General features: G+C 34.3%; 1 protein-coding gene across 2 annotated transcripts in view; it reads left to right on the plus strand.

Annotated features, from left to right (window-relative positions):
• LOC128881056 (cerebellar degeneration-related protein 2) overlaps positions 1-24,727 on the plus strand; it is a 135,040-nt gene that overhangs the window by 32,721 nt on the left and 77,592 nt on the right. Inside the window, exon 1 of one of the 2 annotated variants that reach the window (XM_054131726.1) lies at positions 3,893-4,619. The exons of the other annotated variant lie outside the window; for it this stretch is intronic. Coding sequence (XP_053987701.1) covers positions 4,544-4,619 — 76 coding nt within the window. The 5' untranslated portion in view covers positions 3,893-4,543. Of the gene's footprint in view, positions 1-3,892; positions 4,620-24,727 lie in introns of those variants that run through there. 2 annotated transcript variants of the gene reach the window in all.

Raw genomic sequence — 24,727 nt, forward strand, 5'->3', positions numbered from 1 at the left:
TGATTTTCTATTTTAGACATCATGCCTATTTAAAGATGGTATTTTTTAAGCAAATAACTACCGAGTTATTTAAACGCATGGTTATCATACATACAACATAAAACTAACTGTGCCCCGTTAAATTCAAGATAGAAAAATGATCAACATTTCCTATTTTTGAAAATGAAAGCTCTCGTTTAATGATTATTATTACCCATTCCTTAAATTTCATTTACCGCTATATTTACCGTAAATCGTATTATCAAGAAACGATTACTTTAATCGCCAATCGTCTTGAGCAATTAATTTTATCAAACGAGTACGTACTATTAACCACTTGTGCTGAAACTGAGACGTGTTTTGATACGATCGATACATTTACGTTTGAAATTGATATTCCTGTATGAAATCATTCTAAGGAATGTCTTCAAATGATTTGAGACTGCATGGGACCTACGACATCGCATCGATGGTATCGGTACGTATCGATTACATCGAGTTTCATACCTGTTTAATCACGTTCATAACTCATCAGAAATAACAGGAGCGATGGGAATCGGTGTGGATTTAAAATATAATTAATGGCATTTTAAAGTTCGACTTTTATTAATCTTTTGTTGCTGATCGTGCTACATTTCTTAAACTCAATAGAAAGAAAAAAATATAACAGATATAATAATAATAATTGTATTAACATAACGATTCTTAAATTGAATAATATGACGTTATAGAAAGGAATTACTATGATGTATTTAATTTTAAATTAAAGTTCATCATTGAGACAAATATAACATATATAACGATAGTAATTATTCTAATATAATGATTCTTAAACTAAAGAAGTATAAATAAATATACAATATTCAATAATAATAATTGTACTACTAGAATTGTTCTTAAATTAAAACAATTTGATGTTTTAAGAATAAATTACTGTAATTCATTCATTTGAATTAAATGTCATCTTAATCTGTTCGTTATTAAATATTACAAGACAATATTTCCCTAATGCTTCATCACCAAGTAACTTTGGTTTTTATAAATAATTATAGCAGCTTGACTTGAGCCATGCAATTCATACAAAATTACAGAATTGTATTTCAAATATTTGAATGATCAATTAACGATTGTTTTTGTTGAAAATTGCATTTGTCATTCGGGTGGAATGACCGCATGGACTGGTGCACATGACGTGTCAGCTTGTCTTCCTCGATTAACAGGTTAAATCGTATCTGTACCACAAGAAATGTCAATATGTGCATCTTACTAATACCAACGATATCGGAACGCTCGTGGGATTGATACGTATCGATATTATCGTGTATGTCATTAATCCCATCGCGACGAACCGTGATCCTTTCTGACGATTCAATTTCTATCGTATCGCTTAATTGATCAATCAATAGGAGCGTCGTAAAATCCAAACTCTCGACGGTAGATTATTTTCATAATAATTACGTAAGTTCATGTAAATATTAGAGACAACGAACACAGTTTCGTTTACGTAATTTAAATTTATTCAGAGAACTTATTCTAAAAATACGAACACAAGCTGTAATATATTTAATAATATTCTATACAAATAAATCATACTTCTATTTTGATTTAAATATAAGTATTATACATGGAATTCCAAGGAACTTTTATCTCGTCACAAATTAACGAGAATGTGGCCACCGAGGTGCAATTTTTTGTATGACAATGAGAACTGAATTTAAAGATGGATGAATAACATTTAAATTACAAACGTTCAACAGTTTTTGTTGGATAAAAGAACACTCTTAATCCTTAGCAGTCCAAGTATTCCTACCAGGAACGATAACTTCAATAAAGAATCAAGATATACACATTTCTAATTCACTCGTAGACTTTTTTAATTGGCGTAGAGTAATTTATAGATCTGTACGAATCTTTTTGGTCTTTCATACTTGAACTTTTTTTTCAAGAACGAAATTAGGAATTCACAAGGGGATTTTCATAATTTAGTCGTAGACGAGTTATGAAGACGATGGCGTGTTTCACAGAATTCAGATTTCGCAGAAAATTTTTTTTTTTTACAGAATTCATTACAGAATGCGTTTTATCAACGCGTTACAAACTTGGACCACTAACAATAAGAATTAAGAAGCCCTCAGGGGCTGCAGTTGTGATTGGTCGCAGCTGCAGTACGGGTTTGGCGAACCCGAGGTACCCGAGTCTCTTGTAGGCCCATTGGGCCTTACTAGAAAATAAAGTAATAAGAATATAACTAATCATTCCATTTTGTGATGTTTTGTAAATAATAGAGCAAATATTGTAGATAAAAGTGAAATAGCCTTACATGCCTCGAGAACTATTAACCCTTTGTAGTCATATGTACATTTTCTAGATTCTTTTTTTTTACATGGTTTTATTTTTCGTCACATCTGCTGGTTGGTAATTAGCGATGGATTTAATTAAATTTCTGTTTGATTAGTGGTACTATATACTATTCTAGAATTTCGAGAGCTTAGTGTCCTCGAGATAGTTGATGGTGTTTTCCACATGATTCTGGGATATTAAAGCGGATTCTGGGTTCAAGTTGTAATTTCTTCTCTGTCGCCCAAATCTTCTGCACTCGTACATTAAGTGGTCAATTGTAATTTCCTTATTACAGGAGTCGCAGTGGGCTGGGTCTGTTTTCTAGATTCTTGTACATATTGTAGATAGATCAGGGGCGGATTATTGCTTTTATTAATGTGTATAAACGATAACCATTTATCATTGACATAAAAATAATGTAAAAATGCGCTGGTCGACAGAAGCAGACAGGCGCCACGGTTTTCTTTCTCTTTCTAGCTGTAGTATAGCCAGAAGTCTGGCTCCCTTATTCTATCTATAACATCGCTATAGTTCAATTCTTTATTTAAAATTTTCACTCGAGCACCCGATAAGTTGCAATATTTGTTTACTTAAAATAAACATTTCAATTCAAACAAATCAGTATATACTTTGTTACAAAATTTTCATTTTTTGGTGCATTTCAAGTTTAACCCTTTCAGACCTGAACTTTGTTTCTAATACTAATGTAACTTAATTTTTAGGGTTAACTCGTACTAAAATTAGTATGGAAAAACTAAAAACAAAATCCTAATGTAGTTCTCGAGGAAAACTGGTCATTTTCGTGTGCACAAATAACGGCATTCGCCTTAAACGATAGTGTCGGTGATTTTTAAATTTTGCGTCCTCAATCGTGGACGCCAGTTCCGAAAGGGTTAATGAAGACAAACTCCTCCCTCGTCAAGGCTATTGTTGTATGCCAACATAATTTTTGTATTAGCTTTAGTTAAGATAACTCTGTATTCTTCTCATCCTCCGTTAAACTCCAGCAGCAAACATTTCAAATTTCTTCATCCTGACTAGTCATCCCGGACCTCGACCTCGCTACCTCTCCTTTGCCGACCACTAAACTTAAGATAATTCCTATCCTTCCATTTTCTATCTTTTCCGAACCTATAAAGCCCACTACTTTTTCCCTTTGAATCAGAGAATTGTCCGAACCGTCTCAATACGAGGATCTCTAGCCGGTGCCACGCGTATAACTGTTAACTTCGTTCAATTCCCCTCGACGTTGTACTTGTTGAACAATAATAAAGTAACGAATCAAGCGGAATACAACACTATCCATAATATCTGTACGGTTCGAATAGGAAAATTGTCGAAGCGCGAAGGGCTCAGACCGTAGAACCAATTAACGCGCCCATTCTCTCCCTCGGCATCGCGTAGTCAGACGGGAGCGAACAGGAACACCCCAAATCGTCGATACACGTCGGCGTCGCGTCGATAGCGCCGAGGCGCACAGACGCACCCACACGTTCGCGGCGTCCCTGTCTCTCGCCTCTCGTACGTCGTGGCATCGCATTGTCGGCGCAGACGCCGTGCCAGCGCTTATTGATCGCGGCTCGGCGGTGCTTGGTTTGTCCCTGCACGCGTTATGCGTCGTCGTCTTTCGCGACGTAGCGACGGTGCTGGACAGGGGCTCTATCGCGTTTCCGTCTCTGCACGACAGTACGAGCTACGAGGTATACCGAGGACGGTGTCAGTGACTACATACGGCGTCTGCTTTCGATCCCCCCACCCTGGGAAGTGCGCGTAGTTGTTACGGTTCGGCTATCGATCGACGATCAACGGGATGCGATCGAGGGACGCATCGAGCGCAGTGTGAGCCGGGACAGCCGCCTGGTCCATCCATCCGTTCGGAATCGGGAGGAGGTCCTTGAAAACGTCCAGGATCGTAACGCGCGACCGGCCAGGTGGTTCTCGAACGATATATCTCGCGATCGTCCTTTTCACGTCGAGTGAAAGTGAACGGGTGGAAGCGTTCCCGAGTCGACCGGATGCACGGCCGACAGGTGCGTTCGTAGACGGTCGCTCGGTGCACAGCCGATACTCGGTAACGATTGGTTCGAATACGCCAACTCCGACCAATCGTGTACGCGCACGGCCCAGGCGGCTTTTCCGCGATCCCGAGACACCGATCGACTTTCGTTACGGCGACCCGTCCCCGAGGAACGCGAGGACCCCGCAGGCCCCTCGACAAGGAAACATGAGTCTGCTCTCATCCTCCATCGGCAGCGTCCACTGCCACGCGGACGAGGAGACCGATAACAATATGCTCCAGGGTAAATTTCATTCAAAACTTCGTCCGTACGGTAGTTCCTCGTTTAAAGATCGAAACTCTGCGCCGTCCGGTGCCCTTAATCGAGGCGCGCTCCAGAATCTTCTCGCGACCGTTCGAACTTTCATGGACTTCACGTGCAACGTCGAGAACGAGCGAGATACAGCAACAGATTGCTCGGCATATCGATCAAGTTTCACAGAGATGGGCAATGTTTACGACATTGTTTTAACAAAACTCTTAATACGGGTTTCATGCTCCATCGAGTAGATGAATATTAGCGACGAAGTAGAGGGATGGTATGAGTAGGCATCTTGAAATATTCACATTAACTTATTGAAAATTTGCTAGCCAATTTGGTTTCACTTACGAAGTTTAGTAAGTCAAGGTTGGCTTTAAGGAGAGGCTTTAACTTGTTTTGTTTGAATGATAGATGACGAATCAAAGCACGTTTTAGTGGCTCGTTTCGATTCAGTGATTATTAACATACTTTTTTATTCATTCGATATGGAGTATAATTTCATTCTGGAGTTTAACTTTCAATTCATTAGTCGTTACTCTCTTCTTCATTATTCAAGATCGTTGCGATAACTATTTTATTCAATTTTGAATTAAGATTTTGTATATTTTGCGTGTTATCCTTATGGAAGCAACGCTAATCCATTTAGTAAAGGTTTCTCTATGAAAATGATGATAACGGTAACAACAATAATAACAATTTACTAACGAGATACCATAAACGTATGTTTACAAACAAAAATATACTTGTCGAATTGACTAAGACTCCTCCTTTTCGAAGTCGGTTAAAAAGAGATGATAACTTGCCTCTGTACAAGTAAAAATGAACGTTGATGTGTAGACAGATTGGAACATTTGTAAATTCTACATAAAATCGATAAACCGTAGATTCGTTTGACATTTACGTATTATAAAAGCGGAAAGGTACGGAGTGTCCTAGGGTAGACATTGCAATCGATCAGGCTATATTTAGACTGCGGATTTTATACGCCTATGTCATGTATTGGCATGAGAAAAATGTGCAGAATCCATGTAAAATATATTTTATACATCGATATAATAATATTAACACTTTACCTACCAGAAGCCTATTTATAGGCTCTTTAACGTTAATGCTGCATTTCGCATAAGTGCATTATCTCGAGTACGTCTATATTACGTATCTCGTAATCTGTAACACCGTAAATGCACAGTATATATATGATTATTATATTATATATATTATATATATCCGCAGTATAGATATGATTTACTATAATCTATTCCAATCACTTTAGCGCGTCTCTCATAGCGATACAGTGATATCGATAAAACTAAACATTAGGTAAGAAAATGCTAAATTTCGAAATAAATTGTCCCCTACTAACGTATTCCTTCAGCATTTGAGAACGTAATGTTAAGAGAACAATACAAGTTTCGCAGTATGCATCAGTGCCGTGCCAATACGCGAGCGGCGTCGCTTTGAAGTTCGGTCAGCGGGTTTTCAATTACGCTCCTGTCGGCCGCTTGAAATGACGAGTTACTCGAGCACGAGAAACGTAAACAGGCGGTGGTAGCGATTCGGTTTCTTTAATTCCGTGCTGAAATTCTATCTTCGAGCGAGGAGTTACCGTGCATTTATTTCAGGTTCACGCTCAAGGTCGACGCAGTTGGAACCTCGCGAGTCCTTGGAAACGGGCGAGTTTTCGTAGCTGACCTCGAGACGCGATCGATCACGTCCTCCGAGGGCATGCTCGTGAACGTTGGCACCAAACCCGGGCAAAATTTTAATCGAATAATTTAGAGGATGGATAAAAATAGAACACACTTATCTCCCTACTTACGCGGAAGAACGCTTCTTCCGCTCTAAAGCAGAATCGTGGCTTTTTCGTACGAAAAAAACGTGCAAGTCGAAGAAAATAACATAGTGCCCATAATTTAGAGAATTATTTACTTAAATTCGTCTATTTCAACGTAAAATGAAGAGATAATAGTAACGAAGAATAACAAATATTATTCGTTAAATATCAAATATATAAAGCTGTATATTATAATTTTAATTTTGGTTACTATAGACATGACTTTTCTTTTAATGTAACTTTTTTTTTTTAAATTTCTTTTGACATGGTTAAACCTGTTAAGTTTTAATCGAATCATAAAAATGCCACATAAACTAATCAAATATAATTAAAATCTAATTTTTGAAGAATTCGCAAGAGGGTGACTCGTCGATTTTTGCCAAAAACTAAAATTGTCTGTAATAATTATTTTTCAGTTCCTCGGTGAAAATGAAGCATATTTCGTTTAATAACATGTAGGAGTATTGTCTGTCATTTATGAGAAAAAAATTTCTTAAGAAAAGAAGAAATATGGTTTGAAAAAAATGACCCTTTAAACAAATATTTTATACAAAAGTTGTACACCTCGATGAGACATAGAATTGCTGTCAAATTAATTTTTTTCGAGAAACAAATATTTTTCGAGGATTACTTTCCTTGTAAGTAAATTTTTTAAACTTTACTTTATGGCCCTTTTTACGAAAGTAACAAAAATTTCTCTGTTGTCGTGCAAACACTAATTAGTAAACACCTAATACAATAAAATTTCCTACAATAAATGTAATAAACCAAATTCGGTACAATAAATTGAATCGAACAAGCGTAGCAGTATAAATCTTATGGAATAAATTTGAAACTACGTTTCTAGAATAAAGGTAGAAAAAGTTTGCTAATCTAATTTCATTCTATAATTCAAATTGAAGTTTTTATTGTTGAAAAATTCAAATATAAATGACTGGTCAAAATTTTAGTTATTACCTCCATTTCACAATATCTGAAATAACTTGAGAAATGATCTTCATGTATATATACTGTCACTCTTAAAGAAGTTAAATTGACTATCAGTTTCAGGTTGAAAAATGGCGTACGTAGAGAAATTTTTGGAGCAAAACACTACATATTAAATTAAAACTTCTCGTCGAAATTATTACGTTAACGAACATACTGTACGAATATAATTCACATAATTAATAAACCAGATCTTGATAATATTCCCGGGTGCTCTATTAACCTGCAACGTATAACAAATTATTTACCTTTTATTCGTTATTCGAACATTCGTAACTAGATCACAAGAGAACAAGAATTTTGGCCATCTTTGGCCGACACGTCCATCTCTTTCGATTTCGTTTTAATTAGTTTTGAATAATGCTCGCGAAAGGTTCTTTGACTTTATGGTTACATGACCAGCGACGCTCAGGTCGCGTCTATTTCCACGTGGACGACTTTGACAGTCCTAAGCGTTGACTCATCGACAAGGCTTCTGAATCGAATTCTCACTGCAGCTGTGCGGAATCCTTGAGCACACGCAACGCATTGTACATACATGTCCTGCATCGAGTACCCCTTGCGTCAATAACCGGGTATCCTCTGCCATTTCCTTTTGAAATTGCGAATATTTTCGGTGAAATACATAAAAACATTCGAGAGCCTCCTTATACGATACGTTTTCAAAATAAAAATGTACGTAGATCCTTAAATATGAGGATTTTAAATATATTTAAATACATTTCACTCTTTGCGGCAAAAAATTCTGAACTATATTCAGATATTACATTTCCAAGCACGAAAGGCACTTGCGATACGACTCGAGATACGCTTGCGAAGGTTTATATTTTAAGAGGACCTGTTTTATTTCTTCGAAGCCCCAATTTTGGAATTGTTAAATTTTGCCCAGTTCAGATAATGACTCGTATGGAATAATAGTCTGTATTCCTCGTTACCAATTAACGATTTTGCCGCAGTCGTGTCTACCGATTACGTTGACCTTTTCGATACAGCATTATTAAAATTGTTAAGAGCTGATTTAGTGTTAAAGTAAATTACAGCAGTAATTAGAACGAAAAGTTGCGATTTAATATGTAGCGTTGTTTACTCCAAAAATTTCTCTACTTACTCCAATTTTTTCGACCTGAAACTGATAGCTGATTTAACTTCTTTGAGTATTTTTGTGTGTATTTTTTAAGTTATATCAGATATTGTGGTACGGCGGTCATCACTAAAATTTGAAACACTTCTTTATACTTTAATTTTTCAACAATATGATGCAAAGGAAGCATCGTCGCGGGATTGGTGGACGTTTTAAGCTAACGTCAAGTAGAGGTTTGGTTTATTTTATGCAAAACAATTCTTCGTTGCAGATTAATAAATCTGACTATACGCGGACAACTACCAAAGTAGAATTTTTCTGTAATCAATAAACTGCATGTTATATGCATTTATGGTACAAGGAAATATGACAAACATATGCTAAACAAAACAAAAAAGTATATGCACTTATGCAAAACAAAAAAATAATTGAAAGAATATATTTTACATGCGTTACGTTTCATTTTTTCGATCTTTTTCCACGTTAATGGACACCAATGCATAAAATCCGCAGTCTAATAACTAACTTTATCCCCAGAGTTGGTTCACGACCTCCGACATTGACTTTTCTAAAAAAGATTGAATAAAAATTCAGTGTTGCGCGTTATAAAAGTATGAACATAATTCTCCCTCTAATAAGACTCACGCTTGATAAGAAACTTTATCGTGTTTCGTAGTGACTCTTGAACCTTCGAGCAATCCGCGTGGCGTAACACGGTCATACGCGATAATCTCGTTTATGTTCGATAATAATGAACCGGTTTTCAACAAAGAACCTATCGGTGCTCTAAACATGTTCGTGTATGTTTGTATCGACAGAAACTGTTGAATTCGTTCCATTACGTTGAATGGGATGAACGCTTTGATCGAAGCAGCCTCGAGTCTGCGCATATGTACATACGTGGAAACACGACACCGTTCGCGAAGCTTCGCGAATGTTCTTCTTTTAATGAAGAAAGTTGATGGGTATTTATTGTGACGGTGATTGTGTGCAATATGAAATGAAATGCTGAATGAAAAAGATATACTATGTACAGTTTAAATCGATGATAAGTTTATATTTGTGGTACAAAGGCAGAGCTGAACTGTGTATGCTGTTACCAATCCAATTTTTATCAAATAAGATTGGCATATGCACAAATTATGAACTTATGTGAACGACATTTTATCTTCGGAATTTACAGGAGAGTGATAAAGCTTTTGAAAATACGTGTGCTCCGATCAAAGAAAATTTTATCTTTTAGCCACGTTCGTTAGTTCTGCATTTGTTGATATTTTGACAACGTATTGTTCAATTTAAACATATTATTCATGATCAGAGTGAAATTAAATTTCTTCTTTACTCTGCGAGTGTAATTAACGATATTATTTGAAAGAAAGTATATTTTTTTGGACTTTCAACGTTGTATATTTGCTACTAGATATTTTTGATAGTCAAAATTGTATATATTTATCATTAATAAATTACTATTATATGCATTCCTCACAGATTCTTTATGAAGACCAAATGTTTGGAAACGTTTATTATCTTTCTTCTCTCTGTCGATAGCTAGAATGTTCACTTAAGCACCTAATAAGTTGCAATATTTTTGTTTCACTTAAAAGGAAAATTTAATTTAAAACAAATCGGTAGATTTTTATGCTTTCATAGGAAATTTGAATCTGAGTAAAACTATTGCACACAGTATGGAAGAATGAAAAAAAAAAATATTGAAAGTAAAGCTTATATTATAATATTTGCGGAGTAAAATAAATTCCTATTTAGATTAAATTTTTGTAGGTACGTCTGCAAAGATTTTATTTTATTATACGCTTTGTTACACAATTTCTATTTTATGGTTTAAATTTCAAGTTTAAAAAAGAAATCATTCTACTGCGTGGAGACTCGAGCGTGGATTACGTAGTATAATACGGATTACTCTTAATGAATCCCTCGGCTAGAACAAGGAAGGTTACGCGTAACATTTTCCTCCGTAATTACAACCTGCTGTCTACAGCAAATTGTTGCAATCGAACGTCGTAACCTTTGAACGTGCACGCGATCGTTTAAACATTTGATCTTGACACGGATATTGCGAGTAATGTGTGCCGGTGGTAGATTTGACAGCTGACAGCTGAAAGTCTCTATCGTTCACCTCTAATGTTTGCTCTTTCTATCGATTAATTATCAACATTCCATTGGGTTACAAATTTACTTGGCTAACTTGACTTGACTTAAACTTCTATTATTCTTGCGGTATGAGTATTAATAACGAAGCATTTTTAAACCGTAAACATGAATTAAAAATATGTAATTTATTTTAAATTAATATGATAAAATGAATAACGAAATTTCTGGAAATTTTTTATTACCATTACTTTTTTATGAATATGCAAATATTCAGTAACATTTAATTCATAATAGTTACACGAAATTGTTAAATGAGACTATCTCGCGTATAATTCTGTCGATACTACTAATAATTATTTTTTTGTCACAAAATAATTTATAAATGAGGGGTTTCCTTAAATGAAAGTACGGTAGAACTAATCATCAATCACTTATGATAGTAGTTTAAATAGAAACAATTAGTTACAATTTGAGTAGCCGAGGAAATATTAGAATTTCTATGGTTTTTCTTTATAAACGATTGCTAAGTTAATTTCAGAAAGGATCAGAATTATTTTCTACATCTGATATGTACGTAGATAAGAAAAAATGAAAAGGAAATTGAAAATGAATTATCTCTAGCCATTTTAAACCTGGTTATCTTTCGTTCAAAAGGCAGCTCCTTTGTTCACTGATTTGTTCGTACTATAAATCGTACTATAACAGTGCCAACGTAGCAAATAAGACCCGATGGTTCGCTTATGAAATAAATAAAAGCACCGCATGATTTATGCAAATGGCTCACGCCATTACCGACTGCGTTTTGCTCTTTCCTTTTAAGACCGGGCATACCTAATGTTACGTGGCATTCGAAGGAAGTGGCTATGCATATTTATGATCTTTGCTCGAGGGTAGCATACTTTTAGACAATTCTTGCTATGAAATTATAAGTCTATAGGGCAGAAACAATACACGTAGGCAGTCTTTGATATCTCTATTGGGAGCAACTTAGATTCTTCTCTCTTTCAGACTAGGTTATACGTTGACTTGTATAGTAATATTGGTGAAAATTTCTGTAAGCCTGAAACTATGTTTCAACGCAATTGAAACATACGTAATTTCACAATCGTAGTAGAAGTTATTCGTGTAACCTCTTAACAATTCATGAATTCTATTCAGATTAATTTTCTTTAACGTCGGAATTTAGAATTGATTTTCTTAGTTCTTTGATGAAAAATTATGTAACACATTAAATTTTTGTGATCTCTTCAGAATTTATGAATCCTATACAACTTTACTTTTCTCAAAGCTGGAATTTAGAATTAATTTTTAGGCATCTTCAGAATTAATTTTCTCAGTTTCTTCGCGAAAAGTCCAGCAAAAAGTTGAATTAAAATGGAACAATCGATCGTTTCGATGAAAACTTGTTTTGCAAAGACAAAAGATAATATTTAAACACTGTGGTTTCCATAAACCATTTACTTAGAACGTTTCACTTATTTTTCTCTCCATATGTTTCAGAATAAAATAGGCAAACGTTCGCAGCGTTTTAACTGTAAAGCACCTTTTTTAAGAAGAAATTGCACATGCAATGCGAAGGGTGCGGCCCTTACGACTGTGTTGCCATGAGACACCCTACTTATTATTTCCCCGAGAGTGCACGACAAGGGTCGATAACTTCAGTAACCGTGTACAATATAATGACGGCGTACAATATAATATCACTCATAATGGAAGTTTGGCAATTAATACACTCCGAAAAATTCATATTTTTGCAGAAATAAAGTTCCTAATTACGTTCATAATTAATGAGTTTGTACTTAGTTGGGAACCTAAATACGTGCCCTTTTTCATTTTTACTCAAAAATGGTTTCAAGGCTGGAACCTCTCCTTCGAAATAATTCTGGTTATTTATATTTTTGCTGATTTCACTGATACCATAAGTGATACTGAACAAATTTTAAATGCAAAATTTAATGGTTTTTAACATTGTATTGGGTTGTCTGGAAAGTCCATGGCGAATTTTAGTAGGCGGTGCAGGTCTGAATATATCGGAATGGTTGAAAACAAAGAACATGTGGACATCCCTTAAAAAGTGGAAAAAATGTGGAACAAAATGGTACATATATAATTCAATAAATATATATCGAAATTTAAACGTGTCTTTGAATGTTTCTTAAAAATTGCCACGAACTTTCTCGACAATCCAATACAACACCGTTGTAAAGAATTAGAAAGAATTTTATTTTTGATAATATTCCTCCCACCATAATTTTTGCAACCACCAGATGAAAAAAAAAATAGTGTCGACAATTTTGTGGACGATTTCATATCGTGCAACTTTCGTCCAATCTGTTTTGTTCTATCTGTTACCAAATTTGAGTTACAGTGCAATATATGTATACAATTCAACAGTCTCCTTAACACTTTGCCTGCCAGGCAAATATTCTTGAAACTTTCTGCTAAGATTAAATATTATTTAAACTATTGGAGACTACGTAATAACTACATAGTAACTTTAGTAAAATTTATAAATTCCATTTAAATTAATTTCCTTTGATACTTGACTTTCAGAATTAATTTTTTTAGCTGTTCAGTGAAGAGCACTGTGGGTGACATGCCGATCAACGTGTTAAATGCACAAGTTTCTCTACGATAAATGAACAGTAAGATGATCCGGGATCGGATATCTCGATGAGACAATGCTAATGCAACGATCAAACTTTTTTTATTATTCCCGTTTTTGTTGTAAAACTATTACCATCGTATTCCTGACATTTTTCTGATTAAAATGAGACCAAACACGACGTAGTTCGCAACATATTTACTAGATATTGTCTCACCGAAATGATCCCGGTGTTGGTCGCCATTTTCGCATGTCGCTCCGGCCTCTTCTTCATTTGCTGTCCTTCTCTACACTCGAAGTTTGGTGGCAAAACATTCGAAGATACAGTAACGACTGAAGGAGGCATGCAAAATCGGAGACCCAAAACATTGCACTCGAGGTTTTTATGTGTTTACACTCGACACGAGTCGAGCGTCGAACGTAGAAAAGGACAGATAGTGAAAGAGAAAGAGGTCCGAGAAAAAAAAATACACTCGACAGAACCGTATCAATCGGTGAGAATCATATTACACCGGTGGTCGGGGCTACTCGGGCAAAACTACAGGCAAATGAAATAAGAATGAGCTGGCAGCAGGGGGGGGGGGGTGGTATCTGAAAGACATAGGTATAGGTATGTATCGTGTATCATGTCAGATTTCGGCTAGAATTCTGGATTAAAATTTGAAAAATTCATAACTTTTGATCGGATAAATAGATTTCAATTATCAAAGCAGGAAGCCGCGGGTCTTTAAGTGAAGAATTTTTAAAAAAATATGTAATTATCGAAAGGGTCCATTTTTTAGTACTTTTTAGAGGAAAACTTGGAAAAAGTTACCTAATCTTACAAAATTCGTAGCTCTCTTAATAATAAACATTTGGGATTCAAACTTTTTTTCGTTGTAGATCTCGCGTAATCCTACAAGAAACATACAGAAAGTTTTTGTCTAAATTGAAAACCCTAGTTTTTAAAAATGGAAGAAAGATTTTTTGAAGAATTCGCAAGAGGGTGTCTCGTCGATTTTTGCCAAAATCTAAAATTGTCTATAATAATTATTTTTCAGTCCCTCGGTCAAAATGAAGCATATTTCGTTTAATAACATGTAGGAGTATTGTCTGTCATTTATGAGAAAAAAATTTCTTAAGAAAAGAAGAAATATGGTTTGAAAAAAATGACCCTTTAAACAAATATTTTATACAAAAGTTGTACACCTCGATGAGACATAGAATTGCTGTCAAATTAATTTTTTTCGAGAAACAAATATTTTTCGAGGATTACTTTCCTTGTAAGTAAATTTTTTAAACTTTACTTTATGGCCCTTTTTACGAAAGTAACAAAAATTTCTCTGTTGTCGTGCAAACACTAATTAGTAAACACCTAATACAATAAAATTTCCTACAATAAATGTAATAAACCAAATTCAGTACAATAAATTGAATCGAACAAGCGTAGCAGTATAAATCTTATGGAATAAATTTGAAACTACGTTTCTAGTATAAAGGTAGAAAAAGTTTGCTGCGGACAAATTCTTTTTCTGTAATAAATGATATGTTGAATATTCTGGAACAAATGCAATAGAATAGTTGAATAAATCTGATAGAATTTTGAAATAAGTTTCTACAATGAAGATAACAGAAATTTGGTGCATGGAAATTCTTCATCTGTTAACATACTCCGGAACGATCCGTCGCTAGGTCGAATGTTACAGTTACAGGAAATTGGTTCTCGAGGAAGTGAAACCCTTCCCGTCAGACTACCATTAGGCCTCTTCATTTCTGCCAGTAAACAATAGCGTATCTGTATCATTACGTCTACCATTGCAATTTATACAGCAATTATAGTTAAAGATAAGTAACGGCTGGAACATTTGCAAAGTTATCCCATTGGAAAAATCATGCGATTATGAGAAAAATAACGGTGTACGTATCAATTGTGGTACATTCTCTCACCGTGTATGATTCAATGAAGAAAAGAAATTTATTCTTCCTTAATCGGTTGCATTTTAGCATTTTATAACATCGTTCGTTGAACTTCACACTTCAGAAGTTCACTTATTCGTATCCATTATTTTGTTTGTAATTAAATCGACAATCTAGATGCAATTATATGATTTTTAATAACACGCAAGACTGTAGTAATTATCAATAATTATTATCTTCATTGTCAATCTGGTTCAATCATTTATTCTTTTTTTCTCAAACTAATATTAATTAGAATTTATATTGAATTTCATTCGATAAAGTTTAAATATTTGCTTACTAGGATTGATCTAAAATCATGTGTTAAAATCGTTCTCTTCCCTACGCGTCAATTATGTGTACTTTTTTATATATTATACAAATTATTAATAATAATATAGAAGATATACTATACAAAGGCACAGAATTAATTTCTACAATTAATACAATCTCATGACTATCAAGTTTAGACTTATTGTTAGACTACGTATATCGGTCCACTATAATGGATATCAGATTGAAAACTTAGAGGTTGTTCATTCGCCATAACAAAATTACAAGTAAATCAGTTAAACATTTAATTGAAGAATATCAGGGAATACAACGCGATCGAATAGAGTTTCAACTTTTAAATAGTATCCAGACAACCTTAACAACAGAAACGAATTCCTCAAATTAGTCAAGATATTAATGAACTATAAAACGATAAATAAATTATAATTAAATTGTAGACATTGACGCGGTCACTAATAACCTTGTAGTTGATGTGATCTTAAATAAAGTAATTAACAAAACAAAAGTTACAAGTAAATACTTTTACTTAAACTACATTTACAAACGATTAAGTATAAAGACACTGAATTAATGTCTGCACTCGATGCAATTAAAACATTATGCAGGCATATTTTCGACCACGATGAATACAAGTAATGCAATATCTCCTTACATTGAGATCCGCGCAGTGGCCATCGCGAGCACTACATAAATGTTCTTTACTTTCTGTATTGTGTAGTCCAGCGTCAGTTGAACGCATCAAGGCTTTGCTGAAAAGGCTCTAGCAACGGGGTTAGCGTCAAAAGCGTTAAGCATTTTCCTCGCGAGTCATGTTACAGGGGCTTTTGTTATACGATACTATACAAACCACGTAGCTATATAGTATTGCGTCCAGTTTGTCCGAGGGGACGAGTAGGCGTCGAAGTAGAAGAGTTACGGTCGCACGATGAGTAGACTTCGAGAGCTTTGTTGCGAATATCCAATGTCTCGGGTATATGGAATCTCTAATGGCTACAATTCAACCATTCGAAAGGCGACTGAGAGTTGCCACTTGGTATTACGCGGCAATTCGAGTTGGCGATTAGGAGATGATTAGTAGACGATGTCTTTATGGTAGATTTCTATGAAGCATTAATGGCAATATTGGTCTATAAATAGCCTGTTTAAAATTTATGTATACTTTTAGGAAAGTTCAAAATTTAATTTCATTGTTCTTAAGGGGGTACATTTGCTTTATCAGTTTCGAGACAATTTTCATGATTTGTTTCCAGCCGAAGTACGTCACGTGAACTTTTAAAATCGGATAAGTTTGTTTCAACATGTATATTCAAGATTCTCTAAAATTTTGGCAGATTAAATTTGTTATTAATATAACGTAGTAGAAATATTTTTAAAGCACAAACAAAAATTTATTTATTTTATTTAAGATAAAAAAATACTTCCTTAAAGTTTCGTGTTCAGTCTCCCTTATAAGGTAGCCTGTGATATAAATGGTTACAACGTGGGCAATTCAACATTTTTCTTAAATGTAATTTCGTAAAAATATTTTGAAGACCTTAACGAAAAGAATATACAAAAAATCTATTCTTTTTCACTAAAAATTAAGCAATACTTTCTTAAAGTTTCGTGTTCAATCTTTCTGGCAGAGCGACCAGTAATGTAAACAGTCACAACTTTGAAAATTCAACATTTTTTTAGAACACAATGTGTTAAAAATATTTTAAAGATCTTAAGCTACAAAAATACTAACAAGAAAAATCTATTCTCTAACCCAGAAAAAAAGAATACCCTCTTGTGTAATGATATATATGATATATGATACTCATGATGATATGATAAATGATATATATAATATATGATACTCATTTTCAATGTATAATTCGTAGTATAATTCATTACATTTTTAAGGGCCTATCGAAGGACTAAAAAGTCTCATGGTTCTTTAAGTACTCGTTCGTCGACCCTCTAATTCTTGTAAATTGTTACATTTTGAAATTGTATCGCATATATGGTTAGAACTATACGGATGCGCATATTCTTGCAACCTGTTATGCAATATGGTAGACAAAATCATTGACCATGTACGGTAAGAAATCATGAAAGTTTACTTCAGAGCCATGAGAAGATGTAATGGGATGGCACAATGGCATTGTGCACTTTTCTTCTCTTGGCTTTACTCGTTGCGTAACAGCACGCGGAGTTATAATTTAGCTGGTGCTCTGCCAGCACTTCAATGAAAATGTGAGAACCCCCTGACTTTTCTAATTAGCTCCACAATTGTCGAAATAGCCATTGTGCTTTCTATCTCGCTTCGATTTAGCTCGCGTTTCCATTCTTAAAAATACCTCGACGCTAGCTTGTCATTTCCTTGCGTTTTAATTTTGTTTATAATGATATACACATATATATTCAGTTTGCCACAATTATTGTGGTTAATTGGCAAATTACCTGGCTCCAACTACTAATAACTTATGATTTCTCACGTTAGGATGATTCTAATTGTGTTTATTAAAATATCCTGTTCAATTGGTATTTCAATATCAGTGTTTAACAATGTTCCATCGACATTAACCAACAGTTTTGTTAACTTTCGAATTGACAAAGTAAATAGATATAATTTTGATCAGAAATAAAATAAAGGTCCAAATACTCAACAATTCTAAGCTATAAAGGAACTACAGCATCCAAATATTATCCATCAATATTCCATCATCCATTGACCAAATCTTTCATTAACTTTCAACTTAACAAAGTAAATAGATGCAATTTTGATCAGAAATAAAATAAAGGTCCAAATACTCAACAATTTTAAGTTATAAAGGAACTACAGCATCCAAATATCAGTATCCATCAATATTCCATCATCCATTGACCAAATCATTCATTAACATTCAACTTAACAAAGTAAATAGATGCAATTTTGATCAGAAACCAAATAAAGGTCCAAATACTTCACAATTCTAAATTGTACAGGGACTACTGCACCCCAATATTATCCATCAATATTCCATCATCCATTGACCAAATCTTCCATCATCCATTGACCAAATCTTCCATCAACTTTCAACTTAACAAATTAGATGTAATCTTGATCAAAAACCAAACAAAGGTCCAAACACTTCCCAACTTAAAGTTCTATAGTTTTAATCTCCTCATTTTGTGAAACTTTTCGTTCGCGTTATCAAATGACTTAGAAAACTCTTCCGCGTTCACCTTCTGTGATAAAATTCTAAAAACAACGAGTGGCTTTCTTCGTATATCAACCGATAACCTCCGTGATCCCCGACGCCCGGTAGGAAGTGAAAATCTCCGACATGGAAATGTTGACACTTCTGGTGCACCTTATCGTGCATTCCGTTACGAAAATTGCACGATAAACGCAACTTTCACGTTTCGATGTTTTTACAAGTTCCTAATGCGCTATCTGATAGCGACTAGAACTTTGTATGATGGAGAACGAGACAGGTTAATATTTCAGCTTTATTACATGATACAAGCACGATACATGAGGCTAATAATTTCACACTTGATATGGCCGTGTACACGAGAGAAACTCGAGTATGTTTATGGAATTACACCATCGATTCGTTACGTATAATAGTAATGTGCTAACAAACAAAACTGTTCTCATTGTGTTTCATATTAACGCTTTATGTACAAGGAGCCTATTTATTGGTTTTTTAACACTAGGTTTACGAAGCATGATCATTTCTAGTATTTTTACCCATTCCTATTGTCACGAGGTTTTGCTGAAACTTGAAATGTTTATATTTTTTGCAAATCACTTATTCTGACTCTTATCCCTATAAAAAGACAAGTATGTATCGAAATTCGATTTTGAAGCTACTTCATTAATTGTAATAAATCGACTTTATTTAATAAATTCAGTGATAGAAATCTAATGAGAAATCTCTGTAGACCTAGTGTAAACAGTGTCTATCTACAGAAGACTATTAACCGTGTCGTTAATAGTCCTCGTACAAAGCTCAATTTCAGGTAACAGACAAGACTTTTGTTATACCTAGTAACAATACGTAGGAATTAATTTATTATTTAGTATTAATATATAGTAGCATAGAAATCCTCGTCTGAGTTCTAGACTGGTTCTAAATAAACGTTTTTCTAAATAGTTACAATACATAGAAATTAATTTATTATTTAATATTAATATATACCAGCATAGAAATCCTCGTCTGAGTTCTAGACTGGTTCTAGATAAACGTTTTTCTAAATAGTTACAATATGTAGAAATTAATTTATTATTTAGTATTAATATATACCAGCATAGAAATCCTCGTCTGAGTTCTAGACTGGTTCTAGATAAACGTTTTTCTAAATAGTTACAATACGTAGAAATTAATTTATTATTTAGTATTAATATATAGTAGCATAGAAATCCTCTACTGAGTTCTAGACTCGTTCTAAATAGACCTCTATCTAACCAGTTAAAGTGTTAATTAAAAATAAAATCCAAATATCCTCTTCAAAAAGCCGTTTATATCTTACAGACAGGCTTTGAAAGGCATCCACAAAAATTTCATTGCAATAAATGGAGTTCAAATAAATGGAGTTTTACTGTATTAGAAGATCGAAGTCTTGAACGTTATCGTGAGAAAATGTGTTTGAAAATAGGCGTGGAACTGATAAATTACACATCTCATTGAGACCAGGACCCTGTTAAGACAGACTTGCTGTGTCATATGCAGAGAAATACTAACTACGAAACAAAAACCGACAGGAAACGCTACGTTTCCTATAATTTCCTGATGTTTCTTCTATTACCCGAGTAACTTCATTTATTTGTCAGCAAATTAATTGCACTCCGCAGGACCTTTCACTGTCGGAGTGGATAACTTGTAATTTAACCAATCGTATTCGTGATAATATTGATTAATGTTTACGGTACTTTCTTCGGTGAAAGGACGAGGTGCTCTAATTTAAAGAAGGGTGTAACGACCCACCGGTAAAATTCATAAAGAGGCCATATAATTTGGGTTATTATTTCGAAGCGAGCAATCCGTCTGTCGCGAAAGTTTATTCATAACTGTTATTAGTATTAATAGTCGCGTAGATTTCAGAAGTAAGTACAACTTACGCTTGGTGCGATCTAGAACGAATCGCAGTTCTCTCTTTTTTTTTTGGATATCATTTCTTATACAGCTTACGTTTTGTTTGATTTCTGTCCTTGGGTTCTGAAAATCAAAACAAACGGAGGATAAGAGGCAAATAATTTAACGTATCTGTATTTGATGTGTAATCATTAATAACGCTATGTATAAAAATTTAGTTGCGTAAAATGTGTAGATGGATAGATAATGGATTCCTTGTAATTTTTGCTTAAGGAAGGATCACTTACAAATCATAAAAATAAAAATAAAAACAACATTTAACCTATATTACACGCCTCTGAAACAAAAACAACTGAAGCTAACTATAAATTTATAAATTCTGCAGCTTCGTACTCCTACTGTTTTCCCAACACTCCCGCCGTCCTTTTACATTCACTCATTCCGGTCCTCTAACTGAGAAAAATGTGTAGAAATGAAGGTGAATTGACGTTGAGCATCAAACAAATGTGCTAATACATGATAAATGAGAATATTGAGATAATTGGGTATTTATGCGAACATTGTCGCAAGAACTTATGTATCATTTTTAATTCTTATGGAATGATACCATGCAATTTCTGGAGCCACGTGCCAACTGTTCCTTTATCATCTTACAAGGTTAAACCTTACCAGGTGTGGGGTACATTACATCGAACTTTCCGCGAAAGCCCACGAATGTTCCAGTAGTAAACACCTGTCAACGTAAAAAAAATGCTTGGATGTAAATAATATTAAACTCTATAGAAAACTTGTGAAGTACAAAACTATAACATCAGTTACAAGCTCATTAGGATATAACATACCGACCATAAGTTGATGATTGTTCTTAAATGTAGATCGAAGAAAACTGCGAATTATATAAAAAGAAACACGTAACGTTATTTTATCGTAAAAAGTTTTTATAATATAATTAATCTATGAAGTATAGCCTAGGAAATACATAGAACAATATAAGAAAGTAACCGAGTATCGTTCTTATACATATATGTATACAGATCTAATTAAAATTAAACTTAATATAAGATACATAAAAATCAAGCATTTTATAAAGTTAATTTGACACAATCATTTAGGTCCTACTGATGTCCATCGCGTAATTATAATATCACGTATTATAAAAGGACAAAATTTGTTGAATATGGTCATTGCATAAATACAGTAATATACCAAAGAAGAAACATCAATTTAAAGAAGAAAATACAAGAAATCTAGATGTTCTTGATACTAGGTCGAATTATTATATCAGAAAGGGCTATAGGATTTTGATTTTCTGAAATTTGACTTCTTTATTTTTAAATAAAAGTACTTGTAACCACAATTATATATAAAAAATGATATTAGAAAGGAATTTCTAAAAGAGGCTATACCATATAAACAGACTCTAAAATGAATCATGAGCGAGGCAAAGAAAAATCATCTGTATACTATGATCTACTACGATCTATAAGTAACACCTCTATCGGGCCAGCAAAATTATCATTCTTCAATCGACTAAATAATGTCTCACCCAGTATAACTAATTATTTCGTTCGTTATCATACAACCCTGAACGGAAAAGCAAGTGTATCTCTGACCAATTGATGACAACTCGAAACTAGTTAAACCGGAACTTCGTTGGCCTGTTGTTGTATTATATGAAATCGGAGAGAGTTCGTTTCTGAAAAATGTTCACCGCCAATGCGCTTAATGTTTAACTGTATATCACTATCGGCAAACGAACCACCGACTTTCCAAGTTCATGTCCATCGGTGCACAGTGGAATGGTAATTAGAATGGACAAGCTTTCAAACAAGAGTCGAGATTCCTTTTTTTCTTCTTCTTCTTTTTTCCTTTTTGTTTCGATTAGCTCTCACCGAGGGCATCGATTCATCAACCCACGTGCAGGCTACTTATCGATTAAACGTCGATCAGACGTCGATTAAGATTATTGGACCGCGCGTTAGTTCCGCAGACTAATTTGTACTCGATCGTACCGCCGCGCCTGTTATTTACGTAATTTTTTGGAAATCGCGACGCGCGACTTTAATCGGCGCGAGATGCGATTGTAATTAAGATTTCTACTCTGACGGAGGTAGATTACGTTGTAGATAAACATAGGAAAGAAATAGAGAAACTACAGGCATTAAATAATATTTGCAAATGGTCCTTGACATCAGGATTGAAAATCTTCGAGAAAAAGACTTCGTATATGTGATCGTTAATGGACTATCAGGCTCAGGCATCCTACCTAAGCTATATTTAAATAACTAACAAATTCATGTGGAAAAGTGAAAGAAAATAGTAAGATTAATCTTCGATGTGAAAGTATCATGAGAACTGCACATAGGAATGCTGGAAACTAATCACCAATAAAAAATAAAAATAATACAAATATTAGCATCAAAGTCGTAGGAAGAGACTCCGAAAGTAATATTATAAAGGTATGAACCATTTATGAGACTCAACCTCGACCATGACGCGCCAATATATTATTTATTACTGCTTTTTGAATAATTAAAAACAAACTTCATAGAAGTGGACTTAAAGGTCACAATCGGTTTCAAAGGGTTTGATTAATACAGTACCACGAGACAATTTACAGGACTTATAAGTTCCGCCAATATATAGTATAAAGGGTTAAATAAGCGAACTGAATCGATGAACATATCATAATTATTTCTTAATAATCTTGCCCTTGATCCAACCTTAAATAGATTAACTTAGAAAGAACTTAAAAAGAATATAAATATCATTGCAAATATACAAATTCGTGAATATATATGTACATATATACACTTATTGAATCACACGAGGAATACGTGTCTCGTATAGCTGAAGAAAATAATGCGAGATGAGATTTAACTAGACGAAAGAGATGCGCACCTGATCTCCCCGTCTAATATTATTCGTGAAGTTTTCTCCGCTGGGATCTCCGCCTAAGTGCAGACTTCCTCATTCGGAGGACGAGCTCGTTTCTGTTCGAGTCGGCAAAAAAAGTTCGCGAACGTGGCTGGACGCAAGATGCAGAAAACACGTTTTCACTTTCTCGCGATTAACGTTCGACGGTAAGAAAACGCGCGGCGCAATGTTATCCCGGAATTCATCATACGGACGTACTATCTTCCATCACGACTCGCCTATGGATGCCTACGTAGGAGGTTTCTATTAGCGCATCTTGTTTCACGTGTGCGCGAATTCGCGACTCTACGCGTGAAAAATGAAGTTTATGCGCATTTCAACGAGTGGCTCTGGTTTCAGGTGGTAATAACACTTCGAGAAGCGTGCATATATTGATCTTGTACTGCGAGCGATGACGAGGATTTGGGGTTAATAACACCTTATAGGTTTGAGAAAATGAGGAAATTAAAAATTTGGGGAGCTTAGTGAGGTTCGTTAACTGTACGTTTTAAGTTAACGTTAAGTTTTTTATGGTATTCAACTTTTTGCACAAAGTGAATTGACAACTTCAGGTGATTTTGAGAATATTTGTGAAACTTCTTACCAGTAATATAAAATGATTTTATACAGTAATTAATATGTGAAGAAGACATTATACTTTAATATTTTGTATTCTAAACAAAAAAGAATAGTATACTTTAATATTTCATTCTGAATTTAGAAAATATTATACTGTAATATTCTATTTCATATCTAGAAAATTATATACTTTAATATTCTACTCTAAATCTATTGTCGACTGAGAGTCGCCCTTCGAGTGCAAGGGGTTAATATTAGAATATAGAGGAGTTACACAACATTCCCAACCGTTAAAACTCAGTCACCTTTGATAACTTTAATTATGCCATTGCCATAAACCCATAAAATTGATATATTTGTATAGTTTGTTGATACATCTTATTGTACACCTGTTTTATTTACGGTGCTCCCTATTTCACGTGACACAGATTCACAGATACACGTGAAATCAAGGTTGAGTGCCTTTTAGAAAAACGCTCTGATATTTTCACACGTTGATCATTTATTATTTGGACACCAGGGTTATTTTCATGTGTATTTAACCATTCCAAAAATATAATTTGTTGTAACGGATGGAATTGCACAGAATTAAACACATAGGATTGAATTGAAACACGTCGAGGTTAGGTTAATAACAGTATATGGCTGTACCTCGTCTTTGTACCGTAACGTATACTTACTTTTATTTCTATGCATTAAGCT

Source organism: Hylaeus volcanicus, chromosome 8 (assembly GCF_026283585.1).
Source record: "Hylaeus volcanicus isolate JK05 chromosome 8, UHH_iyHylVolc1.0_haploid, whole genome shotgun sequence".
Taxonomy (NCBI): domain Eukaryota; kingdom Metazoa; phylum Arthropoda; class Insecta; order Hymenoptera; family Colletidae; genus Hylaeus; species Hylaeus volcanicus.